The sequence below is a fragment of the Staurois parvus genome, unplaced genomic scaffold, assembly GCF_062004578.1.
Source record: "Staurois parvus isolate SC_StPar_1 unplaced genomic scaffold, SC_StPar_1.0 ptg000494l, whole genome shotgun sequence".
NCBI classification, from domain to species: domain Eukaryota; kingdom Metazoa; phylum Chordata; class Amphibia; order Anura; family Ranidae; genus Staurois; species Staurois parvus.
Genome location: NW_028318290.1, coordinates 557,684 through 578,117, shown reverse-complemented (window position 1 = coordinate 578,117; position 20,434 = coordinate 557,684). Strand labels below are relative to the sequence as shown.

The following is a 20,434-nucleotide window of genomic DNA, read 5'->3' as shown; positions in this document are numbered from 1 at the left end:
TGCCCGGGAGTTACCCCTGTCTGCTGCCGCTGTGTGCCCGGGAGTTACCCCTGTCTGCTGCCGCTGTGTGCCCGGGAGTTACCCCTGTCTGCTGCCGCTGTGTGCCCGGGAGTTACCCCTGCCTGCTGCCGCTGTGTGCCCGGGAGTTACCCCTGCCTGCTGCCGCTGTGTGCCCGGGAGTTACCCCTGTCTGCTGCCGCTGTGTGCCCGGGAGTTACCCCTGCCTGCTGCCTCTGTGTGCCCGGGAGTTACCCCTGCCTGCTGCCTCTGTGTGCCCGGGAGTTACCCCTGCCTGCTGCCTCTGTGTGCCCGGGAGTTACCCCTGCCTGCTGCCTCTGTGTGCCCGAGAGTTACCTTTGCCTGCTGCCGCTGTGTGCCTGAAAAGTCACCCCTGCCTACTGACCGCTGTGTGCATCTGGGAAGTTACCCCTGCCTACTGACCGCTGTGTGCATCTGGGAAGTTACCCCTGCCTACTGACCGCTGTGTGCATCTGGGAAGTTACCCCTGCCTAAACCGTGAGTGTTCATACTTCCCTGCCTGGACTGCCCCTTTGAATCAATATATTGCCTTGTCTGGACTGCCCCACTGAATGCTCATATTTTCCATCTGAACTGACCAATTGAATTCCCCTATTGCCTTGTCTGGACTGCCCCACTGAACACCCATACTTTCTCTGCCTGGACTGCCCCATTGAATCTCTCTATTACCCTTGCTGGGACTGCCCCACGTGGATTAATACTTGCTTGGACTGCCCTATTGCGTGCCTGGATTATCGTAGCTACCTGGACTGACCCCCCCCCCCCCCCCCCCCGAGTGCTCGGGTCATCGCTACCGGGATTACAACTGTTCAGACTCCTCCCCCCTCTTCCCCCTTTTTGGGTACCCGGACGCTACCTTATTACCCTGATTGAGTGTCTCTCCCATTTCAATAAAACTTTGTGTGTTTATCATCCTCCGTGTGTGTTCTGTCCTGCCTACACTTCTGTCACAGGATATAATAAAACATTCATTGTAACAAACATGCTGTGTATAAATCACAACTACCAATAATTGTCATCATCTACCTGATGATGGTGTGGGATGGTGTGACCTTCCTGTGTGGAATCCCGGGAATACAGAGGATGGGGACATCTCTCTGGTGGGTTCCTGTAGCTGGATGACTCCACCATGGTGTCCTGGTACAGATCTTTGTGTTCCTTTAGAAGCTCTGACTCCTCCATCCCCCCATCCTCCTCCTCCTCCTCTTTTATCTCTTCTTTAACCTCAACTTTAGGATCTCTCAGGTTTCCACTCTGAATATATAATAAAAATGACATCAATGGTAACAATGCAGATAATGTACAGATCCTAATGATACTATCAGTGATTGTTCCTCATCTACCTGATGATGGTGAGGGATGGTGTGACCTTCCTGTGTGGAATCCCGGGAATACAGAGGACGGGGACATGTCTCTGGTGGGTTCCCATGACTGGATCCATCTGTAGGAAACACACACACTGACTGAATCCATTGTTTCTATGTGTTTATCAGATGATGGGGGATCTAGGTGGATCCTCCGTACTGCTCTCTCCTTTACAATAAAGTCTCCTCTTACCCGGTGATGTGAGGGGCGGCTGATTGTCCATCATGACGTCCTTGTAGAGATCCTTGTGTCCTTCTAAATACTCCCACTCCTCCATGGAGAAATAGACAGTGACACCCTGACACCTTATAGGAACCTGACACACACAATGATACAGTCACCATCCAAACACATCCCTTGTCTGTTACTGGAGAATGTCCCAGAATTCCCGGCACCGCTCACCTCTCCTGTCAGCAGCTCCATCATCTTCTTGGTGACTTCTAGAATCTTCTCCATGTTGTGTCTCTCAGGGTTTAGGGAGTCACATGGAGGCACTGTGATGGTCATATGATCACCTGACTTCAATTTCTGTATTGAGGAACCAATAGGAACATCATGTTAGAATCCCAGAATCCTTCTCACCTCTCCGGTCAGGTCTGTGTTTCATTAATAGAGATAAGAGTGATGTCATGTGACCTCCCAGAATCCTCCTCACCTCTCCAGTCAGGTCTGTGTTTTATTAATAGATGTAGGAGTGATGTCATGTGACCTCCCAGAATCCTCCTCACCTCTCCGGTCAGGTCTGTGTTTTATTAATAGAGATGAGAGTGATGTCATGTGACCTCCCAGAATCCTCCTCCCCTCTCCGGTCAGGTCTTTGTTTTATTAATAGAGATAAGAGTGATGTCATGTGACCTCCCAGAATCCTCCTCACCTCTCCGGTCAGCAGGTAGATGATCTCCAGGGTGAGGTTTAGTATCTTCTCAGTCATGTGACTCCGGTCCTCCTCCATCCTCATTGGTGCCATCATGTGATCTATACAGGTCTCCTTGTAGACGGATAACTTTGGGAAATGAAAGTAAGAATGATTTGGATGGTATTGGTCACACAATAATAGGATGTGGATGTGAGGGGGGAATAGGAGGGTTGCTGGACATTGAAGAATTACTGCCCCCATGGGAACACATTTAGTTTTGACTCCGGGATTTACAAATCCTATCTCTTGACTCTCGGGACATGTAGTTCCGGGCGCAGTGCAGGATGTTTTCTTACATTTATCCCTGTTGCAGGCAAGCAGCAGCTGGGCACGCTCAGTGTCTGTGACACTTGTTCAGACAGCACACTTCCCCCCTCCCTCCCCGCATAGACGGGGGAGGAGAGAGATTCTGTTTTGCTCCGACTCTTCCCACCCCTCTGCTCTGTGACTGCCCCGTGGGGGGGGGGGGAAATTTGAAGATTCATCTGGTTGTACAATTGGCGATGTCTGAGCCTGCAGAGAGCAGCCTGGGGGTGAGCGATCTCTGCTCTACCATGGAGCTTTCCCCACCTCCTTCCCTTCTCTCCTTATCTACCTCCCCCCTCCCTGTTCTTCCAGGAGCTTCACACTTCCCTATTCCATGTCCAGTTAGCAGCTGAGCTCTGATGTAAGGGGGGGACTCTGCTGAGCTCTGATGTAAGGGGGGGCACTCCGCTGAGTTCTTACGTAAAGGGGGCACTCCGCTGAGTTCTGACTTCTGACGTAAGGGGGGGGGACACTCCGCTGGACACTGACGTAAGGGGGGGGGACACTCCGCTGGACACTGATGTAAGGGGGGGGGACACTCTGCTGGACACTGACGTAAGGGGGGGGGGGACACTCCGCTGGACACTGATGTAAGGGGGGGGACACTCTGCTGGACACTGATGTAAGGGGGGGACACTCCGCTGGACACTGACGTAAGGGGGGACTCCGCTGGGCACTCATGTAAGGGGGTAAAGATGGGGACTTTGATGCAAGGGGGGACTCTTATGTGAACATGGTGCTCATCCTGACTGCTGCACTCTACAGTTCCAAGAACAAGTATGTGAACTCCTTGGGGTTACGTGGGGTTTTGCATGAATTGGGCATAAAATGTGCTCTGAACGTCATCTAAGTCACAACAATAGAAGAACACAGTCTGCTGAACATTATACTACACAAACATTTCAATCGGGTTGAGGTCAGGACTCTGACTGGGCCACTCCAGAAGGCGTATTCTGTGCTGTTGCAGCCATTGTTTTGTTGAATTACTTGTATGCTTTGGGTCATTGTCCTGTTGTATCGGCTCATTAAGGCAGTCCATACATTACTCATATTGTTCATCCAATCAGTGGGCTGAACAGAAAACAAAATGATCCAATCCTGGAGGACACTGGAGCTTGATTTGTCTGCTCAGCATGTGCTTGTACTGAGCACCCAAGTGCTCCCATGTGCATCAACCTTCATATTCTCCACCCTGGCAAAGTCATTTCATGCTATAAAGGGACATCCATCCATTGACAGTCCTTCGTGATAAAACATCTCATTCAGGAATAGTAGAACAATAAACACCGGATATAAATATGGTTTGGGTTCAATTATTATTTTTATCAGGACAAGTAGATTGTCATGAGGGACAAGTAGTTTGGGACCCCGATTTAGTCCCTTGGACAAATAGTTTTTTGATAAATTTCCACATCGCTGGGACTGCTTAACGTTTAGTACATTTCCAAGGTCCTGGGTCCTCGGCTTGCTGGATCAGAAATCCCCTTTTCTCTGTTGGGTTTGTTTGGTCTCTGAACTGGTTTTGATGAGTTTTAGATCTGCAGACAAGGAATGATAAATGCGATCCTTCCTATGACTTGTTTGCTCTGAGGCAGTGCTGTGAGGTCAATGTTGGGTCATCGTGGTGTCCAGGAAGGGGAACTTGATGACTTTTGATTGGAGTTGCTGGATAATCAGGATAATTGCCCGATATCCGGCTGCAAGGATCCAATCTCCGGCAGCCTGCTGACTGACAGGAATGATGTCACTGTCACTCTCTTCAGTAAGAGAAGGGATTGGATTGGATAGCAGGAGAATGCTGCTGGTGGAGCAGAGAGAGCTTTGGGGGAGGACTCTGTTCTCCTCCCTCCAATGGCAGCTCAGTGTGGGTAGGACGGGGACAACAGGGGAAGACCTTTGGTTGCCAAATATACTGTAATACCCAGGACATTGTACAGAGTGGCGGTGGGTTCCTGGTGTGCTGAATTCCAGCACCGGGCACTGCCAGAGCCTGTGTCATGGGAACGTATGGGACTGTCTCTGGAAGATGTTCAGCACTGACCCCTGACTACCTGTTAGTCTATGCTGAGCATACAGACCTCCTTTAGAAACAAGTGCCCACCAAGGGGTGAAGAACTGTCCTTCATTCCACTTGGACAATATTATTTGACCAGTGAGATGGTAAGAAGGTGAAGGTTGCCTTCTTTTCTTGGCTGGAGTTCTGTAAGGAGGTCTGAAAGTAAGTTCAGGTAGGAGGACCATCATAGACCAACAGCCCCCTCCCTAACTCAGCGATTCCCTGAGCCATAGTACCTCCTCTTCTCTCAGAGATCTCCTATCAAGGACCTAAAGTCCTTTGGCTACTCTACCCCCTCAGAGAACTTGGGATCCACTACCCTCCAAGGGGCCCCAAAGTCCTCCATCCTCTGTACCCCCAAAGAGACCCCTCAGCTCCCCTTCATCCATGAGGACCATATTACTAGAATTTATCTTCACAATGAGGAGAATGTTCCGGCCCGGAAGTGGGGGAATGTTCTGCCCCTGAAGGGGTTAATCTGGGTTCCCACACTATATATGTGTATCATCATCGTCTGGAGATAAAAGATGTCACAGTGACTATGGAGGAAGAGGACAGACATGACTATGGAGGAAGAGGACGGACATGATGGGGGGTTACTGGGTGTAAATAGGAAATAACATCTTATTACCTCCTCTGTTGCCACTTTCACCAACGTCTCCTTGCTGGTTTCTACCATATGGAACTTCCTGTCTTTATTCCAGATGACTTCCTGTCTTTACCCGACATCACTTCCTGTTTGTACCTGACATCATTTCCTTTCTGTATTCCATAGAGACCATTTGTTTGGGTATAAGTGAGATCACCACCTTGTGGATTTCAGAGGAACTGCAGAAACATAAAAATATCTATCTTACAGGACTACCAGGGAAGTTCAAAAATAATAAATAATAAATAGCTCTTATGTTTAATAAAGATATTTTATTACATATAAAAAAAGTCTTAAAAACACAGAACACAAAAACCAAATGTATAGTTAATAAAACAGATACCACCAAAACTGATCATTTTGTTGAAGAAAATGCAAAAATACATCCTAAAGTATAAAAATATATATCAATCCACTCATAATGAGGATGTTAGGCATAAATTACAAGGATGTAAAAAAACTGGGCCATCCACTTCATCCATAAAGACATTGTGATTGAAGATCTTCTAGATCACATAGAAGGAGGACTCATCCATGATTTCATACATTTGTTTGGAAGGATAGAACAATCCTCAGAAGGGAACATGTAGGATGACAGGAAAGGCTCCTGACTGGTGAGATCCTCCAAACATAATGATGACATCCATGAACTGGAGCGAGCTCGTTGGGGTGATAAAGCCAATCTGGAAACACTGTGTAGATGTTCTCCAAGAACTCAGCACACTCCAGGTGTGGAGAAAGTCTCCAGGTGGGTTTAGCCTGTCATTTATCATAGGTAGGAATGTCCACACATGGACTTCCACAGGGACCCCCGAGACTACATATAGAACTTGGAGGTACCTGTAACATGGAACAGGAGTTGGTGTTGCTGGAAGACTGGTCAGAGCAGTGGAAATTGCAGTTCAATGTTTCTGAATCGTGGGCTGGGGATGGGTAGCGGGTACAAAGCTCCCTGGGATGGGCACACTTTCAGGGACAGATACCAGTCCAGTGATGTGGTGTCACACAGTGCAGTGTTTATTGGTGCTGATTACAGGTGCTGTACAATGTTCCACAAAGTAACGGCAGAAACCTCAAAACCAAAATCCTAGCCGTGTCCCGGCACTAACTACACAAACACGATTCCTGACTATCAGGGTACTGGGGCAGTGGACATTTTTTGTTCTGTTGAATTGTTGGGGAGGAGACACACTGGACACCTTGGCTGCCATTGTGCTATACGCTGGGTGTCCGGTGCGCTCCTGTACCTTTAACCACCTCCTGTCCGCTGTTGTATATAAACGGCCAGACAGTGGCAGTGCAGGGGTGGGTGGCCATTTATAAATGGCCTCCCCGCCCCCTGCTTGTGTGCGCTCCCTGGGAGCATGCAGCACCACAATCCGGTGCCCGCTGTGTCCTCCAGACACAGTGGAACACCGTTCATCGTACGGGACCTCTGTGCGAGGTCACGATCATGTGATCACTGATTGACCAATCAGTGATCACATGTCACTTCTGACATCATTGCTTACTACGTGTGAAATCTGTAAATGATCACAGAGGTCACATGGTACAGGGCTATTCAGCCTTGTACCATGTGACAAGCTGTGACCAATCACATCTCACACAGTATTTCTCAATGGCTGCAAGAATGCAGCCAGAGAGAAGGAGAAATTATTCCTCTGTATTGGTGTAAAAGCAATCGGTGTAAAAAATAATTTAAAAAATCTTCATCACCCCCCACAGGTAGTACAGTGTCACCATGGTGACAGTATGTTAAAAAAAAAAATAATAATAATATAAAAAAATAAAATAAAAATGTTAAAATATTTTTTAAAAATTATAATTTTTGGTTATAAACTAATTTGGGTTATTTTTTGTTTTACTAAAAAGATAACGGAATACATTTTGGCCAAGATGTATGATGAAATATTTATTTGCAAAATTTTGTAAGAAAAACACTTTTTTTCAAAATTTTTGGACTTTTGCATTTATAAAGCAAAAAAATAAAAATACCACCAAAATAAAGTTTTTTCTGTCTCAAAAAATGCTAAAAAAATCATATGGGTACAGTGTTGCATGACTGCGCAATGGTCATTCAAAGTGTGACAGCGCTGAAAGCTGAAAATTGGCCTGGGCAGGAAGGGGGGGAAAGTGTCTGAACTTGGAGTGGTTAAAGAGGGGTGGGCTCCCTCAGGTCCACCTGCCCTTGGTCTAGCCATTAAATACATGTGCCTCTACTATGGGGGTTCAATTAATTTGTAGAGTTAGGACTACAGAATATCGGGGTGCCGTGACGAGGCTCTGTAGCTTACAATGTGATTGCAAATGTGTGCTAACTAAACCCGTTTTTAACGCATACTGTTAGACGGGGTAATTTGGTTTGTTTGCAGGATGGCTGGCAAGTTGAGCCGGGAACGTTTCTCTTTTGTTGTGTGACATGCGTTGCCCGTTCAAGTGCTCCTTGCTGTGAAGGCCAGTTATAGACTGGGGCAGCGGCCATTTCTTGTACTATCAGGGTGAGCAAGCCTAGTGCTTGTCAGTCTCCAAAGATGCAGCTTTACCCCAAGAACCATTTGGAGGACCCCTGGCTGAGAAAGGCTGGACTAGGCAGTCATATATTTCTGTCCCCCTTGGTGGGAGTGGAGGTGACCCCTCTATAAGTGTAGTGATCCCCCAAAGGGGGTAAGTTTGTTCACTCCACCACTCTGCCTCCCAACCCCAAGAACTGTCTCAGCCCCAACTGACACCCCTGACAATAGTGAAGTACAAGGACCAATGAAAAGCACACACGGTATAATAAACACAGAGATCAGCTTTACTGTAAGACCTCTATGGGAAGTAATAAACATGAACAACAGGTATACGTTCGGTGAATCCAGAGAACAGCAAATCCTGAGACCGGAAGCAATATAACTCACTTTTACACTCAGGCTGCTTTCAGGGGATTCCAACCGTGAATAACCCCAAGAGCAGAGGAAACACTTACATGGGACCTCAAAGTGGGTCTAAACCCCTTTACATAAACTCAGCTCTATGATGTCCAAGCAGGAGGAGAGCAGAAGGATGACTCTCTGTGGTGTCAGACTTCTCCCTTCTAACCCCCGACACCACAAGCCCAATAGGCAAACACTGCGCCCAACTGATGCTTCATAGCTACTTTCCAAGGTAGAGCTATTCCCTCCCACACCATGCAATATAGAGGCCTGAATACGCATGCGCGTGCCCGTATGGCACCAGTAACTTCAGTCTCTTGGTAACAGGATGAATGTTGGGGTCTTCAGCGAGACACTTTCATTGGTGCACTTACACTCCTATGGTAAAGTATCATTGTAATCCCGTGGCAGGATTTGTATAGCAAAGCAAACACTGTGTCTGTATAGCAGGACCATCTACACAACCCAGTGCCTGGTGAGTATGGGAGAAGTGTCATGTCTCTGTGTGCCGTGTTCCTGTCATCTGCCAGGGGGCAAAATCCCTCTCACCAGATCCTGGGACTAAGGCCCAAACCATGGTCCTGGACATGACCGGCTCCTGTGGTCACCTCACGATGAGCCCTTCACACTGTCGGTGTAGGCACTGTACTGTAGGCCACATCTCTCAGGTTGGATGTTCCCTGACTGATGCAGATACCTAAACATGGAGTGAACTGACCCTGAGCACTTCTCTGCCAGGTCCAGACTGTCTCCTGCCACATGCAGACTGCCTCCCCTCAGGAAAAACAAGATGGAGTCCTTCACTCTGCTCTCACTAAGCATGCTGGTCTCTGTAGTTCCATCCCTCATATCAGCCTATCAGGCCATTTCTGTTCAGGACTGCATATTCCACAATGCTTTGCAGCTGCACCTCCTGCTTGAGAAAGTCCCTGTCATTGGCTCCTTTAATACCTCTTCTGATTGGCTCTCTCTGTATTACAGTCTGAGAGGAGAAGGGAGGGGCTGAAATCCCTGACTGCCTTGTGTGTATCCAGTGCAAGTGTCAGATTTCACAGGAGATGCCAGTCAGCAAGTTACAGCAGTCACAGATAGGAGTCATTTCCTCCCCTACACAAGGATCTACAGTCCATACACACCCAGCACAAGGCCGGGGTCACACTACCAGACGCTTCTCGGGGCTGCAGTTCCTCTGAGCTCCACAAGGTGGGGATCTCACTTCTACCCACACAGGAAGTCTCTATGGAAGACAGACAGGAAGTGATGTCAGGTACAGACAGGAAGTGATGTCAGGTACAGACAGGAAGTTCTGGGTGAGAGCTGAGTTGGGAGGAAGCAGAGAGGAGACGTTGCTGGAAGTGGCAGCAGAGGAGGTAATAAGATGTTATTTCCTATTTACACCCATTAACCCCCCGTCATGTCCGTCCTCTTCCTCCATAGTCACATCCGTCCTCTTCCTCCATAGTCACGTCCGTCCTCTTCCTCCATAGTCACGTCCGTCCTCTTCCTCCATAGTCACGTCCGTCCTCTTCCTCCATAGTCACGTCCGTCTTCTTCCTCCATAGTCACGTCCGTCCTCTTCCTCCATAGTCACGTCCATCCTCTTCCTCCATAGTCACGTCCGTCTTCTTCCTCCATAGTCATGTCCGTCCTCTTCCTCCATAGTCACGTCCGTCCTCTTCCTCCATAGTCACTGTGACGTCTTTTATCTCCAGCAGATGATGATACACACATATATAGTGTGGGAACCCAGATGAACCCCTTCAGGGGCAGAACATTCCCCCACTTCCGGGGCCGGAACATTCTCCTCATTGTGGAGATGTGTCACCTTCTCACCTCATCAGTCTATACCAAAGGATTATACCACTTTTATAAGTGGCAGGGGATGGAGAATCCTATGACATCACACTGACCTCACAGCTCCTCCTCCCAATGTCCCTCCATTTGGCTCCTTTCTTTTTATTCTATGGTCTTAGGATGTGGGGGCCCTTGGCATCCTCATAAGCAAAACAGAACTGTTGGTCCTGCATTGTGTGTAATGACATCAGAATTCCTTATACCCTGCGTAGTGTGGGGGTCCTGTGGGGGGAAATTATACCTCAGCCTGAAGTGGGGCTTTAATAAAATGGAGACCTGAATGGAGAGGTGAGGAGGATTCTGGGAATATCATTTGATGTGACTATTTGTGTTCAGATGTAGAGTTTTCCTCCTGTGAAGTCTGGAGATCATATGACATCACATTGCCTCCACCTCCCTCCCTGATAGAAGAGAGAAAGAAGAAGAAGATTCTAGAAGTCACCAGAGAGATCACTGAGCTGCTGACAGGAGAGGTGAGCGGTGCCGGGAATTCTGGGACATTCTCCAGTAACAGACAAGGGATGTGTCTGGATGGTGACTGTATCATTGTGTGTGTCAGGTTCCTATAAGGTGTCAGGGTGTCACTGTCTATTTCTCCATGGAGGAGTGGGAGTATTTAGAAGGACACAAGGATCTCTACAAGGACGTCATGATGGACAATCAGCCGCCCCTCACATCACCGGGTAAGAGGAGACTTTATTGTAAAGGAGAGAGCAGTACGGAGGATCCACCTAGATCCCCCATCATCTGATAAACACATAGAAACAATGGATTCAGTCAGTGTGTGTGTTTCCTACAGATGGATCCAGTCATGGGAACCCACCAGAGAGATGTCCCCGTCCTCTGTATTCCCGGGATTCCACACAGGAAGGTCACACCATCCCTCACCATCATCAGGTAGATAATGACAATTATTGGTAGTTGTGATTTATACACAGCATGTTTGTTACAATGAATGTTTTATTATATCTTTCAGAGTGGAATCCTCGGGGATGATAATATTGATGTTAAAGAAGAGTATAAAGAGGAGGATGAGGAGTATGGAGTGATGGAGGAGTTTTCAGAAGGACACAAGGATATGATGGAGCCACCTAATACCAGGAACCCACCAGAGAGATGTCCCCGTCCTCTGTATTCCCGGGATTCCACACAGGAAGATCACACCATCCCTCACTATTACAAGGTTGGTGGGATGGAGCATCTAGAATATGGTCTCACAGAAGTGATTGTTTTTTATGTGATGTCACAATATTGGAGTTCATGTTTTACAGATGAGCTCTTCTATTATTATTTTGTTTTAGGTTGAAGATCTGATAGATATAAAAGTTGAGGTGAAAGCAGAAGAAGAAGAGGCGTATGTGAGGGATGATCAGCAGTCTATGGAGGAGGATGGAATAACGGGGACATTTATAGAGGAGGACACTCCTACAGAGATCAGCACAGGTGGGTCATGAACACTAAATCCATTCCTCCACCCATACTGCTCACTGATTGGTCCAGAGTAGGGCGGGGACTGGGTGATATCAGCCTGTAATCCCCTGGTCACTTTCCTGAGCTGTGTTCCCCGTCCTGTATTCCTGGATTTCTCTCGGATAATCTTCCTTCTCTGTGCTGCAGACACAATTTATGTCTCTAGACTGGATTTATGGAGGTTCTGGGGTTCAGCTGGCAGCAAAATGTTCATTTTCACCATAGACGTTCCTAGACCTAGGCACCTGGGGTGTGTGCTTTTGATCTTATTCCTCATGGAGGTGACATAGCAATTTTCCCAGTATTTGTCACCTGTGCCGGGTGGAGGGATATGTCTGTAGTGTCTCAGACCCAAGTCACTGATTGCAGTCTCAGGAGATGGGAGGCAGCGGTGTGGGACCTACATAGTTACATAGTTAGTCTGGCTGAAAAAAGACATTCCATCTAGTTTTACCATTAAAAATAAAAGTTATAATCCGACACCCACAGCTGATCCACCAGAAGGAAAAATCCCAGCAAAGCACTATCCGATCTGCTCCTGCAGGGGAAACAATCCCTTCCTGACCCCCGGAGAGGCAATCGGATATCCCCTGGATCAACTTTCCCTATAAATGTTATATCCAGTTATATTCTGTGTATCCAAGAAAGAATCCAGGACTTTCCTACAGCAATCCCCCCTTATGTATTATACATGGAGATCATATCCCCCCCTTATGTATTATACATGGAGATCATATCCCCCCTTATGTATTATACATGGAGATCATATCCCCCCTTATGTATTATACATGGAGATCATATCCCCCCTTATGTATTATACATGGAGATCATATCCCCCCTTATGTATTATACATGGAGATAATATCCCCCCTTATGTATTATACATGGAGATCATATCCCCCCCTTATGTATTATACATGGAGATCATATCCCCCCTTATGTATTATACATGGAGATCATATCCCCCCTTATGTATTATACATGGAGATCATATCCCCCCTTATGTATTATACATGGAGATCATATCCCCCTTATGTATTATACATGGGGATCATATCCCCCTTATGTATTATACATGGAGATCATATCCCCCCTTATGTATTATACATGGAGATAATATCCCCCCTTATGTATTATACATGGTGATCATATCCCCCTTATGTATTATACATGGAGATCATATCCCCCTTATGTATTATACATGGAGATCATATCCCCCCTTATGTATTATACATGGAGATCATATCCCCCCCTTATGTATTATACATGGAGATCATATCCCCCTTATGTATTATACATGGAGATCATATCCCCCCCCTTATGTATTACACATGGAGATCATATCCCCCCTTATGTATTATACATGGAGATCATATCCCCCTTATGTATTATACATGGAGATCATATCCCCCTTATGTATTATACATGGAGATCATATCCCCCTTATGTATTATACATGGAGATCATATCCCCCTTATGTATTATACATGGAGATCATACCCCCCCTTATGTATTATACATGAAGATCATATCCCCCTTATGTATTATACATGGAGATCATATCCCCCTTATGTATTATACATGGAGATCATATCCCCCTTATGTTTTATACATGGAGATCATATCCCCCCTTATGTATTATACATGGAGATCATATCCCCCCCTTATGTATTATACATGGAGATCATATCCCCCCTTATGAATTATACATGGAGATCATATCCCCCCTTATGTATTATACATGGAGATCATATCCCCCCTTATGTATTATACATGGAGATCATATCCCCCTTATGTATTATACATGGAGATCATATCCCCCTTATGTATTATACATGGAGATCATATCCCCCTTATGTATTATACATGGAGATCATATCCCCCCTTATGTATTATACATGGAGATCATATCCCCCTTATGTATTATACATGGAGATCATATCCCCCCCTTATGTATTATACATGGAGATCATATCCCCCCTTATGTATTATACATGGAGATCATATCCCCCCTTATGTATTATACATGGAGATCATATCCCCCCTTATGTATTATACATGGTGATCATATCCCCCCTTATGTATTATACATGGTGATCATATCCCCCCTTATGTATTATACATGGAGATCATATCCCCCCTTATGTATTATACATGGAGATTATATCCCCCCCTTATGTATTATACATGGAGATCATATCCCCCCTTATGTATTATACATGGAGATTATATCCCCCCCTTATGTATTATACATGGAGATCATATCCCCCTTATGTATTATACATGGTGATCATATCCCCCCTTATGTATTATACATGGTGATCATATCCCCCCTTATGTATTATACATGGAGATCATATCCCCCCTTATGTATTATACATGGAGATCATATCCCCCCTTATGTATTATACATGGAGATCATATCCCCCCCCCTTATGTATTATACATGGAGATCATATCCCCCCCTTAATCTCCTCTTCTCAGTAGAGAATACATTCAGTTCCTCTAATCTCTCCTCATGGCTGATCTCCTCCATGCCTCGTATCAGTTTGGTTGCCCTTCTCTGTACTTTCTCCAGTTCCCCAATGTTCTTTTTGTGAATTGATGACATCTCTCTCTCTGGAGTCTATACCTCTCCTAATACAAGAGAGGATTTTGCTCGCTTTAGAACCCACAGCTTTGCATTGCTGCCATTATTAAGCTGGTAATCTACCATAACCCCCAGATCCTTCTCCACCATTGACCCCTCCAGATCCTTCTCCTCAATTGCCCCCCAGATCCTTCTCCACCATTGACCCCCCCAGATCCTTCTCTACCATTGACCCCCCCAGATCCTTCTCTACCATTGACCCCCCCAGATCTTTCTCCACTATTGACCCTCCAAATCCTTCTACACCATTAACCCCCCAGATCCTTCTCCACCATTGACCACCCCAGATGCTTCACCACCATTGACCTCCCCAGATCCTTCTCCACTATTGCCCCCCAGATACTTCTCAACCATTGACCCCCCAGATCCTTTTCTACCATTTTCCCCCCCAGATCCTTCTCCACCATTGACCCCCCCAGTTGTACCCCCCTAGTATGTATGATGCATATTCTTAGCCCCCAAGTGCAGAACCTTACATTTTTCACCATTAGCCCTCATTGGCCCTATAGTCCCCCAATTACACAGAGCATTGAGGTCGGCTTGTAAGTTGGAGACATCCTGTAAGGACGTTATTCCCCGGCACAGCTTGGTGTCATCTGCAAAGACTGGAATGGGGTTTATAATCTCACACCCCATATTGTTTATATATATATTAAAAAGTAAGGGTCCCAACACTGATCCCTGGGGTACCCCACTAATAACACTGAACCCTGGGGTACCCCACTAATAACACTGAACCTTGGGGTACCCCACTAATAACACTGAACCTTGGGGTACCCCACTAATAACCCTGAACCCTGGGGTACCCCACTAATAACACTGAACCTTGGGGTACCCCACTAATAACACTGAACCTTGGGATACCCCACTAATAACACTGACCCTTGGGGTACACCACTAATAACACTGAACCTTGGGGTACCCCACTAATAACACTGACCCTTGGGGTACCCCACTAATAACACTGAACCCTGCGGAACCCCACTAATACCTCTGAACGTTGGGGAACCCCACTAATAACACTGAAAGTTTGGGTACCCCACTAATAAAACTGAACCTTGGGGTACCCCACTAACCCCTTCCATACTGGGCACTTTTACCCCTCTGAACAATTCTATCATAAGGGCATGCGCTATTAATAAATTATATAAATATATCTATCACCATATATAAAGTGACCAAAAAATAAATAAAATATCCAAAAACCACATGGTGTGTAAAATAAATATAGTGTCCAAAAACAATATATAAATATATCTATTCGTGTTCAAAAACAATCTTCAGTGACTTCATAACACTGTGACAAATCCACCACCAAAAACGATGGAATGATCTCACCAGAGATATTTGCTGGTCAAATTATAAATCTGCAACAGCGCTTGTGCTCTGGGAGCGATGAATAATGATGTCCAATTAGTAGATGTAGTAATACTCAATCACTTTCCAAGTAATCAATAATAGTAAGCAGCCTGAGGAATACTATATCCCCATCATAGGAAATACTCTGCAGCCAAAGGATCTCATGGGAAATGTCTCCACTCCATTTCATACCTCCATATATACATGCAGCACACTCAGGAACAAAGAAGAGAACATAATGGTGCCGTACGTTTCTACCATTTATCTGGAGGGGCTTTGGAGGGGCTCTGAAATAGATCTTCATGTATTTTCAAATTGTATTAATGAGAATTGTTATGGTTTAACATTTAGTTACGAAGGATTTTGAATGAGTTAATTTCCTGGATTTAAACTTCTATAAATATGAGGGACAGATTTATACTAAATCTTTTGTTAAAGATATTGATAAAAACAGCTCCATTCCAGTTTCTAGTGGACATCATCCTAAATGGCTATATAATACCCCAAGGAGCCAGTTTATGAGGATTAAAAGAAACTGTAGTTTAAGGAAAGATTTCATTGACCAAACCGATCTATTGATAGACAGGTTTATTGATAAAGGATATAAAAAACCCTTTTTGGTGGCTGAAAGGGAAGTTATTGATAGAAAAGATAGAAGTAGTTTCCTGTCTAAGAGAGATATTAAAAATGATAGATTTGATATTGCCTTTATTACCAACTTTAATAATCAATATAAAAAGATTGAGGGTATTTTTAAAAAATGTTGGCCAATTTTGTTAAAAGATGAGACACTGAAAAAGATTATTCCTGAAAGACCTAAATTTATTTATGAGAAAAATAGATCTGTAAGGAGGAAATTGGTACATAATGTTTTAGATCCACCTAAAGAAGTAAACTTCTTCCCTGATCTTAAGGGCTTTGTTTATTGTAACAAATGTAAAGCTTGTAGAACGGTTAATAGATCTGGAAAAATAAAAAGGAAGAAATTTGTTTCAAATATAACAAAAAAGGAATATAGTATTGATACAACTTATTTCATGTAATTCCTCTCATGTAATATATGTTTTAGAATGCCGTGTCAATGTCAGTATATAGGAAGAACAGGGAGACAGTTAAAAACTAGGATAAATGAACATTTGAATAATATAAAAAGAGGATTTGAGAAACACAGAGTCTGAAGACATTTCAAATGAAAACACAATAGTGATCCAAGTTTAGCGACATTTTATGGTATTGAGAGAGCACAAAGACATTGGAGGGGTACTGATTTGATTAAAGAAATATCCAAGAAAGAGACGTTTTGGATATATGAACTGGATTCTTTAGTACCAAAAGGTTTAAATATAGATATTGATTTGAATTGTTTTTTGACTAATTTTTAAATATAGTGGCTAGCTATAGAGATTGGAGGATGGGAACTGGCTACACATATATTTTATATGTTTTGGAGATTATAATTTTAGGAAAATGGTGTTTTTTTTATATATTTTTTATTTTTAATTTTAATTTTATTTTATATTAATTCCTTGTATTAGTATTTACATGCAGGGGAAATAGGAATTAGGTGGTCTATTCCCTTCCTTTTGTGTGTATATTAATGACTGTTTTTTTTATATATTTGGTATTTGATATATATTTTTTCTTTATGAGAAGAGTGATGCTTTAAGTTGTGTGTATGGCCCTTTAATGTTGTTACGAGCGGGGGGAGAGCCATACACACGATAAAATGTATTGAATTTTTGTATGTTTGTGTGGGTGGCCCTTCAATAGCGTTTCACTGTGGAGGGTCAGACACACAAAGGTTTGGATTCAGCCATTTATTCATCCTATCTACATTCGTGTGGAGCGGACTGAATGGAGAGTTCTAATGACCTGATTAATCGAGCGGTGGTGGAGTGAGACAGCGCCGCGGTGATTGGCGGGTCAATAGCATTATGTAAATGTACGGCGGTATTTGTATGAGCCATCTGACGTTTCCATCTGTGCTGCCCCTTGATGACGTCGTGGTGACGAAACGCGTTGGGCGTGGCCTACTCGATGCGGATGTCAGAACGCTCCTTGTCCATTGTTCAGTGGAGGTGATCCGTGGTGAGCGGTATTTGTACCCCACCTCTGTTGAGCATTGCAGTTTAAGCTGGTGTCTGTCTGGACACCTTGTTTGTGAGATTTTTATGAGCTTTTTTTATTAAATAGATAAATGGTAAAAACGTACGGCACCATTATGTTCTCTTCTTTGTTCCTGAGTGTGCTGCATGTATATATGGAGGTATGAAATGGAGTGGAGACATTTCCCATGAGATCCTTTGGCTGCAGAGTATTTTCTATGATCGGGATATAGTATTCCTCAGGCTGCTTACTATTATTGATTACTTGGAAAGTAATTGAGTATTACTACATCTACTAATTGGACATCATTATTCATCACTCCCAGAGCACAAGCGCTGTTGCTGGTTTATAATTTGACCAGCAAATAGCTCTGGTGAGATCATTCAATCGTTTTTGGTGGTGGATTTGTATAACACTAATATATGACACATTTAAAGTTCAACCTGTAAGTAGAAAATTTCCATGACAACATGATATGGATTCTCTTTTGTTACACCCATTTCTTACCCGCTGGACATTTTATATCGGATGATGTGATTGGAGCACAGACTTTTACATGGTGATAATAATGTGATAACATCCTCCAACTTTGGACCCTTAAACAGTGATAATGAGGGAGGAGTCAATACCCCAATGATGGTAGTCTTCAGGATCAGTCCAGTCTTCATCTTGGTTGTTCTCCCCCCATCCTCACTCTCTGACCCCTGGTGGGGCTCAGCCCCGCTGTTCTTCATGACTAAATCATGGACTAAATAAGGAAGTGCAGTACTTCTTGTGTTGGGAAGATGGCGATGAGTGATAGAGGGGGTGGGGACCCTCGTCCTATAATCCCCTCATCACTGTCCCTCCTATAAAAGACAGTTCTGGTTGTTTCCTCACTCTCTGACTAAGGTCCATGAATAAAGAAATGACCTGGTAGGAGATCAGAGGAGCCATTTCCTAGTTCCCTTGAGGGTGGAATTGTAAGCTCCTCAGAGCCCAAGCTGCCTGATGTGGGCGGAGTCCTGGTTTGGGGGAACCAATCAGCTCCTGTCTAGTAATCCTCTTTGTCTTTGTATTTTAGTCCATGGCCGGGAGATGAGGAAAACCTCCGAGGATTGTCTCACTTTGTCTCCAGACTGGAAAGTAGAAGATGAGGACATCACCCAGTATAGTCTAGGAGAAAACCTGGCTCCCTCCAATGTCCATCCTGCACCACCCAGTGTAGATGGACCATCGGATTCCTCGGATCCTGAGGAACCTCAGACTGTGTGGGACCGGGCAAGCCTTCCAACAGGGAAGAGATTCTCCTGTACTGAGTGCGGGAAGGGTTTCTGTTCTAAAGCTGTTCTTAATAGGCATAAAAGATCTCACACAGGAGAGAAGCCTTATTTCTGTACAGAGTGCGGAAAATGTTTTTCAGTGAAGTCTAGTTTTCACACACATCAAAGAACTCACACGGGGGAGAAGCCGTATTCCTGTCCTGAGTGTGGGAAAAGTTTTTCAGTGAAGTCCAGTTTTCACATACATCAAAGAACTCACACGGGGGAGAAGCCATATTCCTGTCCTGAGTGTGGGAAATCTTTTTCAGAGAAGGCCAGACTTTACACACATCAAAGAACTCACACGGGGGTGAAGCCATATTCTTGTCCTGAGTGTGGGAAATCTTTTTCAGTGAAGTGCAGTCTTTACACACATCAGAGATCTCACACGGGGGAGAAGCCATATTCCTGTCCTGAGTGTGGGAAATCTTTTTCAGAGAAGGCCAGACTTTACACACATCAAAGAACTCACACGGGGGAGAAGCCATATTCATGTCCTGAGTGTGGGAAATGTTTTTCAGTGAAGTGCAGTCTTTACACACATCAGAGATCTCACACGGGGGAGAAGCCATATTCCTGTCCTGAGTGTGGGAAATCTTTTTCAGAGAAGGCCAGACTTTACACACATCAAAGAACTCACACGGGGGAGAAGCCATATTCATGTCCTGAGTGTGGGAAATGTTTTTCAGTGAAGTCCCGTCTTTACACACATCAAAGAACTCACACGGGGGAGAAGCCGTATTCTTGTTCTGAGTGCTTAAAATGTTTTTCACAGAAGTCCCATCTTTACACACATGAAAGATCTCACACGGGGGAGAAGCCATATTTTTGTCCTGAGTGTGGGAAATGTTTTTCACAGAAGTCCCATGTTTACCCACATCAAAGATCTCACACGGGGGAGAAGCCACTTTCCTGTCCTGAGTGAGGGAAATGTTCCTCACTGAAGTCCTGTCTTCCTGTACATCTGGGATTATAATGGGGAAGACAGATCAGACAGGGGTCAGTACTTATTGGGGTTGGAATGGGGAAAGATGGGGGGAGGGCTATGGCAGATGGTAAGAAGGTTCCCATGTTATAAACAACCAGTGGAATTGGTACCATTTGTATGAAAATAAAAATTACACAAAAATCGTGTGAACAAGGTGTCAGTGATTGAACAAGGTGTCAGTGAATGAACAAGGTGTTGGTGAATGGCCAAGGTGTCGGTGAATGAAAGTGTTCACCAATGCCAGAAGTGTGCCCAGCACAATAGGTGAGTTGGAAGGTTTGGTGCATGAAGAGAACTAGGATTGAATTGGTATTGCTGAATCTTGGCTTCATTCCTCACATGACTGGGCCATTCATATTCCTGGCTCGGTTCTCTTTTGGAGAGACGGGGGAAATAAGAAAGGTGGTGATGTCTGTCTCTATGTGAGAAGTGATCTCAGAGTGAGTGTGAAAGAGGACCT

At 44.8% G+C, this 20,434-nt stretch overlaps 1 protein-coding gene across 1 annotated transcript in view; it reads left to right on the top strand.

Moving 5' to 3' along the window:
• The window catches only part of LOC149452141 (uncharacterized), a 408,968-nt gene extending 388,853 nt beyond the window's left edge, over positions 1–20,115 (top strand). The window contains exons 2-3 of the mRNA XM_089689739.1: positions 11,402–11,543; positions 18,749–20,115. Coding sequence (XP_089545865.1) covers positions 11,402–11,543; positions 18,749–19,911 — 1,305 coding nt within the window. The 3' untranslated portion in view covers positions 19,912–20,115. The remainder of the gene's footprint in view (positions 1–11,401; positions 11,544–18,748) is intronic.
• Positions 20,116–20,434: the final 319 nt, after the last annotated feature.